This window comes from Lepeophtheirus salmonis, chromosome 10 (genome assembly GCF_016086655.4).
Source record: "Lepeophtheirus salmonis chromosome 10, UVic_Lsal_1.4, whole genome shotgun sequence".
In the NCBI taxonomy this organism is placed as follows: Eukaryota; Metazoa; Arthropoda; class Copepoda; order Siphonostomatoida; family Caligidae; genus Lepeophtheirus; species Lepeophtheirus salmonis.
The window spans coordinates 6,282,402-6,295,279 of record NC_052140.2 but is presented as its reverse complement, the minus strand read 5'-3'; the positions used below and the strand labels follow the sequence as shown (position 1 = coordinate 6,295,279).

Sequence of the window (12,878 nt, the reverse complement as noted above, 5' to 3'; positions counted from 1 at the left end):
TTTTGTTAAAGTAAATCTCACCTGCTTTTGAATATATGACTGACCACTTGGAGCAAAGATTTGCGATGGAGAAGAGGTAAAAGTGCCTCCGGAGTCTTGTAACTTGGGCCACGATAAAGTTCTAGCTCCATAGTCTGAGAAGATTTTCCCCAAGACATGGATCCGTCCTCGTAACTCCACGGTAATATTATACCACAAACAAAGACCTTTAACGCGTGCTTGAAAGTCAGGGTTCCCCACCATTGGATGATCCAACTTGAACATACGACTAGAAGCATAGTACTGCTCAACCGACTCCAACTTGCAGAGTAAGGAATTGACTCTGGTTAGAGCTTTATTCATGATATCAATCCGGGTGTCACTAAAAACATCATTATCACTGAGAACACAGTTTTCATAAAAAGTCTTGCTTAGAGAATCAACTTCATCCACGGTCTGAGGAAGATAATCCACGGCGTCATAGTAGTCATCTCCCGTTAAATCCGACAAACTAGAGCAGGAGGATCTTGGAACTACAAATTTAAAATTCATGATCTCTTCAATTATGTCTTTCACTTGGAGTCGGGCTTCCGTAATGTATTTGTCGTGTTCATAGACACCTCGACCTGCAAACCAGGCTTGGAGCTCTAGCCAAATCATATCACCCGTTGCATTTTGATATAAGTTCTCTTCTGCTTTGGTTTTTTCGGATTTAAAAGGAGTGCCATCTATTCGTCCATCTGTATTACTCAGCTGTGAAATAAAAATGGCAGATTATTATTAGAGGAAAATACAAAATGTCCTTATATTATGTCAATAGAGTGAGTGGTTCTTAATTATAGTATTGGGTTTTCTCTGAAATATGAGAAGGGATGTACCAGGAGTTCGAAAAGTCTTAGAATGTCATTAAAATGAAAATTTAGTTGGTTTCGTAAGCATTTTTTTGAACACATCCGGTTTGAACTTTGTTACACGAGTTTTAGAAGTGAGTTCAGCTGTTTAGGTCAGATTAAATACTCTTAACTAGTAAGTAGAAGCCAAAAGACAGGTGTTTGCCGTAGGAATCTGCGATAATTACATAATTAACATGAATATGCTATCAGTCAGCAACCAGAAAATAATAATTTATTGGTGGAAAGCTATAGATTTTCAATTTTTTTTCTAAGAAATTTAATGTTAAGTAAGTAGTAATATTTGAATTTTTTCCCCAAAAAGTTTAATTTTTCAATTTTGTTTCGAGAAATATAATTTTTCAATTTTTGTTATGTTATAATTTAATTTTATATGTTAGCAAATGTTAGATATTTCAACATTTTTGCAAGGAAAACTTTAAAAAAAAACTTTTGTGCAGGTATTTTAAAACCCAAAATTCTGTTTTCGAACAGTTAAAAATTTGAAAACTGGACATGGCTGCTTTATGTACTGACACGCTTAATATAGGTGGTAGTTAGACCAAGTGTGATTCTATAGACCAGAGATGAGAAGACTTTAAAGTTGGTGAGTCAAAAAACTTTTCTTTTATCGTAGCATGATAAATAATTTTAATTATATTTACTCGTCTATTATTACACAACCTAGGGTGGCTTCTTCAATGAATTTGGCATAGTCCTTAATTATTTATATAAATAGAGCAAAGTTTATAAAAACCAGTCTCAGGTTTATATAGTGCCCCTGATGTATATCATAAACATATTGTTATCTAAAAATTAGCAATGTAGTTGTATTAATGAAATATTGCTGCCGTGTTCATATAGCGTCGAACGTGTACAAAGAGTACACTGTACATAGTGCTCCCTTATGTAAATCATATAAATATTTTTTATATAAGAAATATTAATGTAGTCGTTACTGATGACTCATCAGTCAGAGTTACACTGATGAATTGTCGAGGCGTTATCTTCTATATCATTAAAGCAAAATTAGTCCTTTTAGCCGACGCTTAATAACGACCGGCATTGCCGGGTATTCCTGACATAAATTATGTTTGATAAAACGAATGAATAGGTTGAAAAATTATTTGGTAATACGTCCATATATAAAGGCCAAACTAAGCCCATCAGTGTATATGTACAGGGTGGTCTAGATAAATTGCGGCAATCTTTAAAGTCTTAAAACAAACAAACTAGATGGGATAGAATGGGATATCGCTTCATTTTGTAAAGTTATTTCTTTATTATTAAAAGATTTCGATAATTGAATTTCAACTTTCTGCTATGGCTGTCTCCAATTTGGAGATAGAAAGAGAAAGTATGACGTAAGGGCAAACTTATACAGTGTATCGGAAATCGTTATCCTGGAAAATCTGGAAAAATAAAACAAGGTGTATTAAAAATCTACATACATGTTCTTGCTGTCAAACAAAATCCCTCTGCTTGACGCTGATCATAGTTTTGCCATCACTGGTATAGACCAAGTGAAAATTATAAACTTTAAGTGCAATAAATTTTTCCATTTTCTATCAAAAGGAAGATTTTTGGATCATGTCTCAATTATTTAAAAAAAAACACAATAAATTTAAGGACCACTCTGATATTAATACATATTAAAATCGATAATTAATTGAGAGATGCATTGTATTGTAATAACTTTCTTCATTAATAGAGCACTTATATTGTTCCTAGAGAAATAATTAGTAAATATTTGCTTTTAATGTCTCATTAGAGCTTGATTGATTAGGTTATATGTTTATTCGCTCATTTCAATATGTTTGTTTTGAGAAGAAAATAGAAATATAATTTTGTTTGAGTAGAAAGAGTGTATATACCAGCCATGTGTTAATGTTTGCATGAAAACAAAGGACATAAATAATTAAACTATTGAATAAATAGCAACTATTACGTTCCACATACAGAGTGGGGGCCCAAAACTGGCATCAGCATTTAATTACGCAACCAAACAATAGCTGAAACAAAAATAAACAAAGAGGCAACGCGTGTGGGATCTCATCCGCGCCGTTATCAGTGTCGAGAACGCTACAGAGCCCTTTGGCATCTCATCTTGTTACCTTTTTGAATCCTACAACCTTTCATTCAAAAAGAAACAGAAAAGAGCCGATAAATCATCTGGTAGTTAGCCAAATAAATAAATCATATCAATTGCTAAGTATCTCTACCAATGTCATGTTATTTTTCTTCAATTTTTAAAATGAATATATTAAATAATATTAATAATAATAACTTACGTTGTATTTTATTCGATACTGTATGTATTATAAAATTGCTTAGTAATGCTTGTTTTTCTATATGATAGCCAAAAAAATTATTTCAAAGAAATAATAAGATGGCCAATATATGTACATGGATATATAGGATGAGGACAGAAAAATTATACTCCTCTTCGAGGCCGTCTAGCTACAGTTCTAAAAGCTTGAATATTTGTACTTGGGGTTATTCGAAAGAACTGACAAAAAGCTACAATTTGATGTTTGTTTTGTTTATGTGTTATTGCAAATATATTAGCAACAAGAAAAACAGATGAGGGTATGTGATCTTCTCCGCACACAAGTCGATCCCAAGGAACTGTTCTGAACACGAGAAAGGATCGCTTCTATGCTAAATCAAGAGGTCAGGTCAAAGGAACCGTCAAGACCAAACATCCGGCTCAGGTCACGGTCCTTGGGATTGTGGGGTCTAATGCCTCCCTATTTCTTCAATACCAACAAGAAATTAACCACGGACGTCTATTAGAAAGTCCACATGTATTATGTCTTACCATGGTTGAAGAGCACATTCCCCGGGACAACTATGTGTTTACCCAAAACAACCCCGGCACACACGTCTAATAAGGTTCAGTATTTCTGCAGTAGAATATGGCTGCCTTCTGGCCGGAAGACTTCTTACCTTCGTCCTCACCCGACGTGAACCCCATGGACTTTGCTATTTAGTGCATCTTGGAGGGTAAGACGAACAAGACTTCTCACCCAAATGTCAATGCCATGAAGGCTATAATCACCGAAGAGTAGAAAAACTTGTCCCTCGGACTTCATCAAGGCCAGCAGTGCTTCTGCTCGTCCCCGTATTGAAGCCATATTTAAGAATGGAGGGGAACATACTGAATAAAAAGTGTAGAAAATTTTGGAATTAACAACTTTTCCTTCAAAAGTTTGCCATAAAAATGGTATAAAATGAAAATATGGAGAATTTAAAGGGGTTTTTTAGTTTTCCTATTTTTGAGTCCTCACCCTGTATACTAGGAGGGGTAAACAAGAAACCGTATTGCTGTCCTTTTGGAAACAGAGCATAAGAGGAGTATAACTAATTACTTTGTTTATTTATCAAGAATAATATATTATATAAGAACCATGACGTATCAAGTCAGACGAGGAATCAACGGCTGACAACCCCATGATCTCCATCCGGAATGACTACCACAACAAGATATCCACTATATTCCCGTACAGCCAAGAAAGACCATAACTTTTTCTGCAACAATATGACATACTTTAGGACTGCCTCCGTGTAACCTTCCTCCAGACTTGACCTCCACCCCTTGGACTTTGTAGTTTGAGTGTCTTGAAGAAGAATGTCTGCCACACCTCTCGTCCAAATTTGTATTCGCTCTGAGCTGCTCTCAAAACAGTGTTGTACACCATAAACAAAACCTTTATCGTCAAAAACTGTCAATCTGTTCGCCAGCGTGTAGAGGCTGTTATTGCTGGTGAAGGAGGGCATATTGAATGAAATATGACTTCCTACAGTAGCATCGACTACTTGAAGGCTACCATAGTGTCTGTATGGTACAACTTGTTGGAAGAGACAATCCATACAGTGTGTAAACCAGTTCCAATGCGTCTGAGAGCTGTAGTTGCCGCAAACGTGGCCAAATGGAACGAACTGACAATCATTATGAGATAAATTCCACGCTGATTGTACTTTATTGACTGTTGAAGTTGTCCTAAGACTTATGGGTCACCCTGTACATATACTTGGACTCATTTGTTAATGAACTCCCAAGATACCCTTAACCAAAAGTAATGAACTACTTGACATCATTTGTATCATTTATTTTAGTAATTAAAGTCAATAGAATTGCATAATATCGCATTACCAAATTAATTAGTAGGTTCAACCTATTTCGTTGGTAACAAAATAACACGGATTGAAGAATAAAAATATACACAAACCTTTGTATTTGATGATAAAAAAAGAAGACTTGATTAATTAATTAAATTATTTTATAAAATATCATTTTTTGAAAATGTATCATCATTTTTCTTATTGAAAGTAATTAAATCATAGAATAATATTTGATGGCTGGAGAGGACTGTTATAGTATGATTTGATATCAGTTGATGTGGAAATTTTTTATATACATGCTGTGTAGAGGCAGCATAAAAAGATCTGAGAATTTGAAAGAGAAAAATGAGAAAACTTCATTTTTCTTTTCTAGCTTTTATTACTGAATAAGAAATTTCTATGATAATTTTTATAGATAAAAAAATACACTTAAGCCTGAAATTTATTTTTATGCCGGTAAAATGATAATATTGTAAAAAATTGAAGTTTCTGAAACCCTATCTTTTCTATAAATTTTATTAATATAAAGATGCGCAATTTTAATGTTTAAGTCATCATCACATTAAATACTTGATAAAAATTGAATTCGGTCACTCAATTTCCACGAGTAAATCTGCATTGGATCTTCGTTCTCCCTATGAATTTGATTTGTTGTTTTTTTCTTTTCTCTTTCTATCCCAACGTATAGCATAGAAAATCAAGAGTGACTGAAGGGTTGATGATATATTATTAGTCTTCAAATATAATTCTAAATAGCGGGGCTCCAATTTAATTATTTCGCAAAAATATCACTAAAATATTTTAAAGAACAATATCTTCTGAAAAAGTTCATTTTAGAGAATAAGTTCTCACAAAAAGTGTTTCCAGGATCTCTTTATGCTGCTTCTACACATATTTTGTATGCAAATTGGGACTTTTATAACAAAATTATTCAAGTTGCAAACAAAAAATGAAAGGAATAATGTTGAATGAAGGATTTACATTACTTGAGATGAGGATCATGTACTTATTGAATATTCCGTGGATGATTGATATATAAATGGTGTAATTTTTGGTTATTTCAATACAAATTACTAAAAAAAAGCTGGAATATCAATAGATAAAAAGGTAATGATCGTAGAATCTATAGTTGGCAAGGTTGTGCACTTATTTGTCTACCAGTCGGGCGGATCCGGTTTTGAACCACTAGAACCAAAACCGAAAAGATCGAACCGAGACTGCAATATATTGCTCAACAGTCTCAGGTCTCGTGATTTTGTTCCTTTTTTTGAATATATAAAGAAAAAACAATACATATTATTCAAATAAATTCACTTAAATCAATAACTAAATTTCTGAGTTTTTTTTTGTGCAATTTCAACGTTTTCCAATTATTTTTTTACAGCTGGCCTTGATGAAGTCCGAGAACAAGTTTTTCTCACTCCTCCGTGATCACAGCCTTCAGGGCATCAACATTCGGGTGAGAAGTCTTGCTCGTCTTTCCCCCAAGACACACCAAACAGCGAAGTCGAATGGGTTCAGGTTGAGTAAGGACGAAAGCAATAAGTCAGCCGGCTAAAAGGCAGCTTAGTTCTCCCTGCAGCAATGCTGAACCTTCTTGGACGTGTGGCCCGGGGTGCTATCTTGGGTAAACACATAGTTGTCCCTGGTGAACGTGCTGCTCGGGCAAGACATGGTACCTGTGGACCTTGTAGTAGAGTTCCGTGTTTACTTTCTCGTTGGCCTTGAAGAAGTAGGGAGGCATTGGGCGCCACGACCCCGAGGACCTTGACCTGAGCTGGATGTTTGGTCCTGCATGTTCCTTCGACCTGACCTCTAGATTCAACCAAAATGTATTAGATTAATTGGCGGTGGGTTTTAGAAATCCTACTTTACCCGTGGGCCAATCTACGGGCGGTGGGTATTCAACCATATTTTCAGAAGGCCTAAGCTATTTCCTCCCCCCTCCTAAACCAATCCTTTAGGTCCATTTCTTAGAAGATTGGATTTAATTTAAAAATTTGCAACAAATTTGTATTGCTATAATATTGTTCATTCTAGAAAAAACAAAATGTTTAAATATTTTCATAAATAATATTAAGTTAATTTATAATGTGTTATTATCCGTATATAGATAAAAGAGAATGGGTGTGTTAATATGTCCTTTATACGTTCCCAGACCGTTGAACCTGAAATTTTGCTTGGGTCCCTCTTTTGAGCTTGGACAGGCTAAGCCAAGGGTGTCTATTTTGGCGGGGGCATATAAGGGGGGCTTATGCTATACCCAAAACAAAATCAATGTTTTGGGTAGCTCGAGAAGACTAGATTAGGGTTTGAGTTATTTATCAAAAAGAGAATGGCGTTTAAAAAAAAAAACTATACGAACAAATACGTTTCCTTAATTTATTCAAAATAAAAAAAGTTATGCACAAAAAAAGAAATCAATAAAAATTGCAATTTTTATTTATTTCAGATACAAATGTACTTTCAATGGAACATGGGATTAGTACATTGAATAAAGTTTGTAGAAATTTGTCGAGAAATTTGTTTGGATGTAAATTTGCCAAATGAAATTGATGTTTAACTGAAATATCTGTCCTTTTATGAAAAAAAAAAATTTAATTTTTAATTTTTTTTTGCCCATTATTTCATCAAACGTCAATTTTACAATTTTACCTACAATTGAAAGTATTTTTAACTTTCGGAGCATTTTCTTACATAATTTTTTTGCCATATTTGCAAAAAATGAACCAGTTATCAAGGGTTATTTTTTTGACAATACTATTCTTCATAGCGTTTTTGTTTTTGCAAGTACAGAAAAAAATATTTCTAGATTTATATTTCTTTTACAATTCCAATAAATGGCTATTAAGTATTTTATTGCAAAATTAGTAAAAAAAAGTTTTTTTCAATTTTTCTTTGCTAATTTCGATTTGAATTTTTTTTTTGAAGTAAATAAAAAATGTACTTCTTATCTAAACAATTTTATACATTTTATAATGTTATTTGAAGTTTATAGCAAATTATTTTATTTTTATTTTCATAATAATAAGACTAAGGTTACAAGAGGCAATAATAAAAGTAATTTTTTTTTTGCTAGGATGATACGTTGTAAATTACCTTACTTAACCGGATTGAAATAGTCTGAAGAATCCAAGAGAAATAGAATTAGAGTTATCAGGACCTTTTTCGTGAGTAACGAAAACATTTATATAATAATTATTATTATATAGAAGTATTTCCAGAATAATTTATTAATTTTCTCAATTAATTTGACAACCTTCAATGTGATTTCCCTCATCCTCTTTGTCCCAAGCAACCCTGGGTAAACCTTTGCTACTTTTTTTGTATATTAATATGCGTATAATAATAATTTTTATTTTAATATAAAAAAGTTACCCTGATTGTTGTTTCTATTATTCTCCATCCATGATTTATTATATAGGATTCTGATTCATATAAAAATAATATTATATCAGAGTAAATAATTGAATAGTTTATCTGGTAAATAACCTGTGAGTTTTATTATGAGGCATACATTGCTCAAGAGTAATAAATAATATTCATAATAATGAGAAGAAATAACATTGATATAGTGTGATAAGTATAGTATATATGATTTTCCGATCCGTCCTTATTATTAAACTATAATATAGTAGAAATATAGTGAAACCATATAGAATATACGTGAGTTTTTCCAGCAAAATCCGATAAAGTAATTGACAAAGTCAACATTAGTACTGTTTGTTTTTCAGGAGATGTATACTTCTTTTATTTGCTTTGCTCCAAGAAGAGAACGACAATTTAACGGAGCTCTTTGAGGCCATGAGAGAGGAGACAGAATGAAAAAGGAGATGCAAAGAATAAAGTAAATAGTGCTTTTCACATCTGCGTCAAGAGCTCTTGAGGATATGCTCCAGTGAAGCAACTGTTACATTCTGGGCTTTGTCAATTCGCTGGTGTGGATTGGATGAACATCGGACAGGCGTGTTAGGATTCACCAGAAACCGCAAGGAGATCACAAGTGACGTTACAATGCCCCCACACCGGGCCTCCTGGCCGTCTTGATGGAGTTTGCCAAGCGAGACATCGTGCTCCAGAAAAGGAAGATGAACCTCACGCGTATCTCAGAGACTCAGAGCGTGTATGACGCCCTTCAGTACCCACTTATTTTTTGGGGCCAGGTAAGACGGCTATAACCTGACATAAAGTACACAAATGGCAAAACCATCTCGGCAAAATACTTTTACGTGTTCTGCATGATGGTGAGGATTGCCGATAGGAACCACCCACTCATGTTCCGCTAGCGCTTCAACCAATTATTAGTGCTCATGTACTCAAAGATCGAGAAAGAGCGCCTCAACTACATCCAGTTTCACGAGAAGGAGCTCAGGGTCTACATGTAATCTCACTTGAAGGACGCCCTAAACAGCGATGGCTCTGTCAGTCTCCAGGACTTTGGTTGGCTCACAACCTTGCCGTTGTCACTCACTGGCGACCCAGATACATGCACAAGTACATCCAGGACGCCTTGACCTACGTGCACAACTATGGCCAACCTAGCTTCTTTATCACGATGACTTACAACCCCTCTTGGCTGGAGTTCCAGAGAGAGCTGATGCCGGGGCAAAAAGACTACCAACGCTACGACATCATCTGTAGGGTCTTTAGGTTGTTGGTGGTGAAGGTGATGGGTCTGATTTAGAAATCTGAGATACTTGAAAAGCTTTATATAAACCCTGGAATGACAGAAGTGCGGCATGCGCCAAATCCACCTCCTCATCTGGATCAAAGAGTAGATCAGCGCAGATTGATGACGTCCTCACGGGAGAGTTCCCTGACCGAGACGTAGACCCGTTGCTCTACAAAATAATACAGAAGCACATAATCCATGGCCCCAGCGGTACTCTGAAATGGCAGCCTCGCTGCATGAGTAGTGGGACTTGCTCCAAGCGAAACCCTCGATAGTTGGCTAACGAGACTGGATTAGGCGAAACCCGTTCAGTTTTTTTCCGTTCAAACGTTCATTTTGTGAAAACTTTCCCGTTTGCTTTTCATTCGTTAATTTTTTATCCGTTCCGATCATTCGTTTATTTTCAGTTCAATCGTTCATTTTTAATTTTTTTGTCATTCATTTAATATTTTTCTTGTATAAAAATCCAAACTAAAGAATTACTCATTAACATATAAAGCCCTTTTTGTTTTGTTAAAAATGAGCCTAAAGGGCGTAGCTCACTAAAAGCAAAACAGGCAATCCCAGGGTTCCTAAAATGATACTCTCAAATTTTATAAAATGTTGTCTAAATCTTGATTTTTTTTTAATATCCTCAAAATAGAGACATTTTTTTATTCAAGGCAACCTCCAATTTATTTTCAACAGCCTCCCTCCTTTAAAAAATAGCTGAACTGACATATTTTTTCTGAGTTACCTTATTTAATTGAAAGTTTGACCCGTGGCATAGACAATATAGGCAAATGCTAAATGTCCCGTCCATTCAGGGGTATGATAATGGGCGCGAAGAAAAGAAGGTGATCCCGAACCTAACCTGACATTCGGGCCGAGTTAAATTTCTCAAACATGATCGTTTTTGTTGTGTGAAAGGATAAAATCCCTTGTCTATATTTTCGACTTCAACCTGACCTTAATCCACTGCTACGACCAGTTTTTTGGGGATTGTCATTCATTACTTAAAAGGAAAAAATCAAATTCATATCAGTTATATTTAATATAGAGAAGTTCTTAATATTTTACACAGTCTAATCTTTTTTAATCCATTGCTTAGTTTAATTGCACCATTTGCTGGAAATAAGTCATCTCAAGATAGCCTTCAAAATTACAAATGTGGTATAATGGATCAAATATAAGTTATAATGGACTTAAAAAAATTTATTTATCTAATATTTTATAAAGTTGCCATTTAATTTGTTACTCAGACGTACATCAATTTCAACCCGACATTAGCACATTTAATCTCTATTACTGCACAATACTTTGTTTTAATTTTTAACCCCTTTTTTTTCAATAATTCTCATTTATTGTTTAAAGAGTGTGGGAAGATATTCTTATGATCGAATTTCTTACATCAACATTTGTGATCCAATAAAATATGATATTTCAATAAAACAACACAACTTTCTTAACCCTTTCGCATCGACAAGACACTGGTGTCCCGTATTCATTTGCCCTTGCATTATCATTAGAAATAATAATAGTAGATCTCTACAATTTATAAAAAACATTTCATCATAGGACTTTATATTAGTACGATATAAGTCTTCAAACTATGTCATTTTTTGGAATTCCATAAAATAATATCTACCTATCATATGTTTTTCATGTATGAATAATTTAAAATTTTTATTACTTTTTAATATTTGTTTTGTATAAGGAGTAATTGATGAAAAAATTTCTATGTTTTGATGAAAAATGCAAATGTTATAGCAGTTTAAAATGGTGGGGATACTTGTGTCCCTCTGGGTTTGAAAGTTAATTTTTTTCTCTATTCATAAAAAAAAGTTCAGGATGGGACATGTGTATTTGGTTTTCGTCCTTTTAGAGTATTCATATTAAAGTAATCTTTATTAGTAGTCAAAGTGGCAAGTAATACATGTACATGCCAATATTTTCATAAATACTTTATTATTTAATTTAAAATTGTACATAAATTGACAAAAAAAATTATAAGCCATTTTTACCTTTTTAGCAGGACTATTAGCAATCAAAATTATAGCATTTTAGACGAAAACATTGACAATTCATTTTATTATCCTTATACTTTAGCTGGTTTAGAGGTTACCACAGATCCAAATGGATAAGATGCTTCATTGACTCCTGAAGCCAACGTTCACTTTGTTATTATGATACTTTGAAATTATCACTTTGATGACCATCTCAAAGATGATTAGAGTGAAAAAAACAACAACATATAAATTAAAACCACTGATAATCTATCTGAACAGAAGGTTCACAATTTTTTTGTCCTGCAATTGTTAAGCTCTACAACAGAGGCATGGGGGGAGTCAATCGCATGGATCAAAGAACTGCTCCATATCACTCAGATTCAGTCATTAACACAATTTTATCTAAGAATCTTGTTTGATCTTCAAGACTTAGTATGCAATATCATCTATAACATTAAATAACCAAATAAATTATCACTTCTTCACTTCAAAGTTGTAATTGACAAGAGTCTGATTAATTATTATGAAGGGCGTGAGAAGGTAACCCAATCATCTATTCCAACGAAAAGAAAAAAATGTATTTGTTATAAAAAACAATCATAGTGGACATTTAGGGGAGTTTAAACAAAAAAGAAAAAGATTTGCGTACTATTCAAGCAAAAATATAGAAAATCAAACTTTAGTTATTTGTATGGCTTGTAATCTTTCTTTTTACTTGGAAAGGCATTGAAATTGCTTCGTTATTTTTCACATGTTAAGGAGTTATTATATTAATTTTAATCAATTTTGCATAGTAGAATTATTACTTAATTGAATTATAAATAAAAAGTATATCAACATAATTAAGAAGGTTAAGAATTCAACTCTATAGTGTAACTTTAGTATTTTGTTTATACATAGTAAAAAAATACTGTTCACACCCAGAAAATTACCGTTTGATGGGACACCAGTGTCCCATCAAATTCTGGCGAAACTATTGAAGTTATAAAAAAATTAATTCTAATATGATCAAAGAGATCAAGAATTACCTATAATTTTCTTTGATTTTCTTTTCAATTCCTTGGGGTTTGAAAGGGTTACACATCAAAAGAATTGAATTAAATGTTCAGGAATTACAGTATTATGTAAAAGTTGATATTTTTAAATGCCTGCGATTGAATTATATAATATGAATATCTTCCCACGCTCTCCAGAAAATTAATGATAGATATTGAAGAAAAAAAA

General features: G+C 33.5%; 1 protein-coding gene across 9 annotated transcripts in view; it reads right to left on the bottom strand.

Annotated features, from left to right (window-relative positions):
• Mekk1 (mitogen-activated protein kinase kinase kinase 4) overlaps positions 1-12,878 on the bottom strand; it is a 163,082-nt gene that overhangs the window by 49,625 nt on the left and 100,579 nt on the right. For all 9 annotated transcript variants that reach the window (XM_040720933.2, XM_040720934.2, XM_071891533.1 and 6 more), the window contains one exon: positions 22-732. In XM_040720933.2, coding sequence (XP_040576867.1) covers positions 22-732 — 711 coding nt within the window. The remainder of the gene's footprint in view (positions 1-21; positions 733-12,878) is intronic.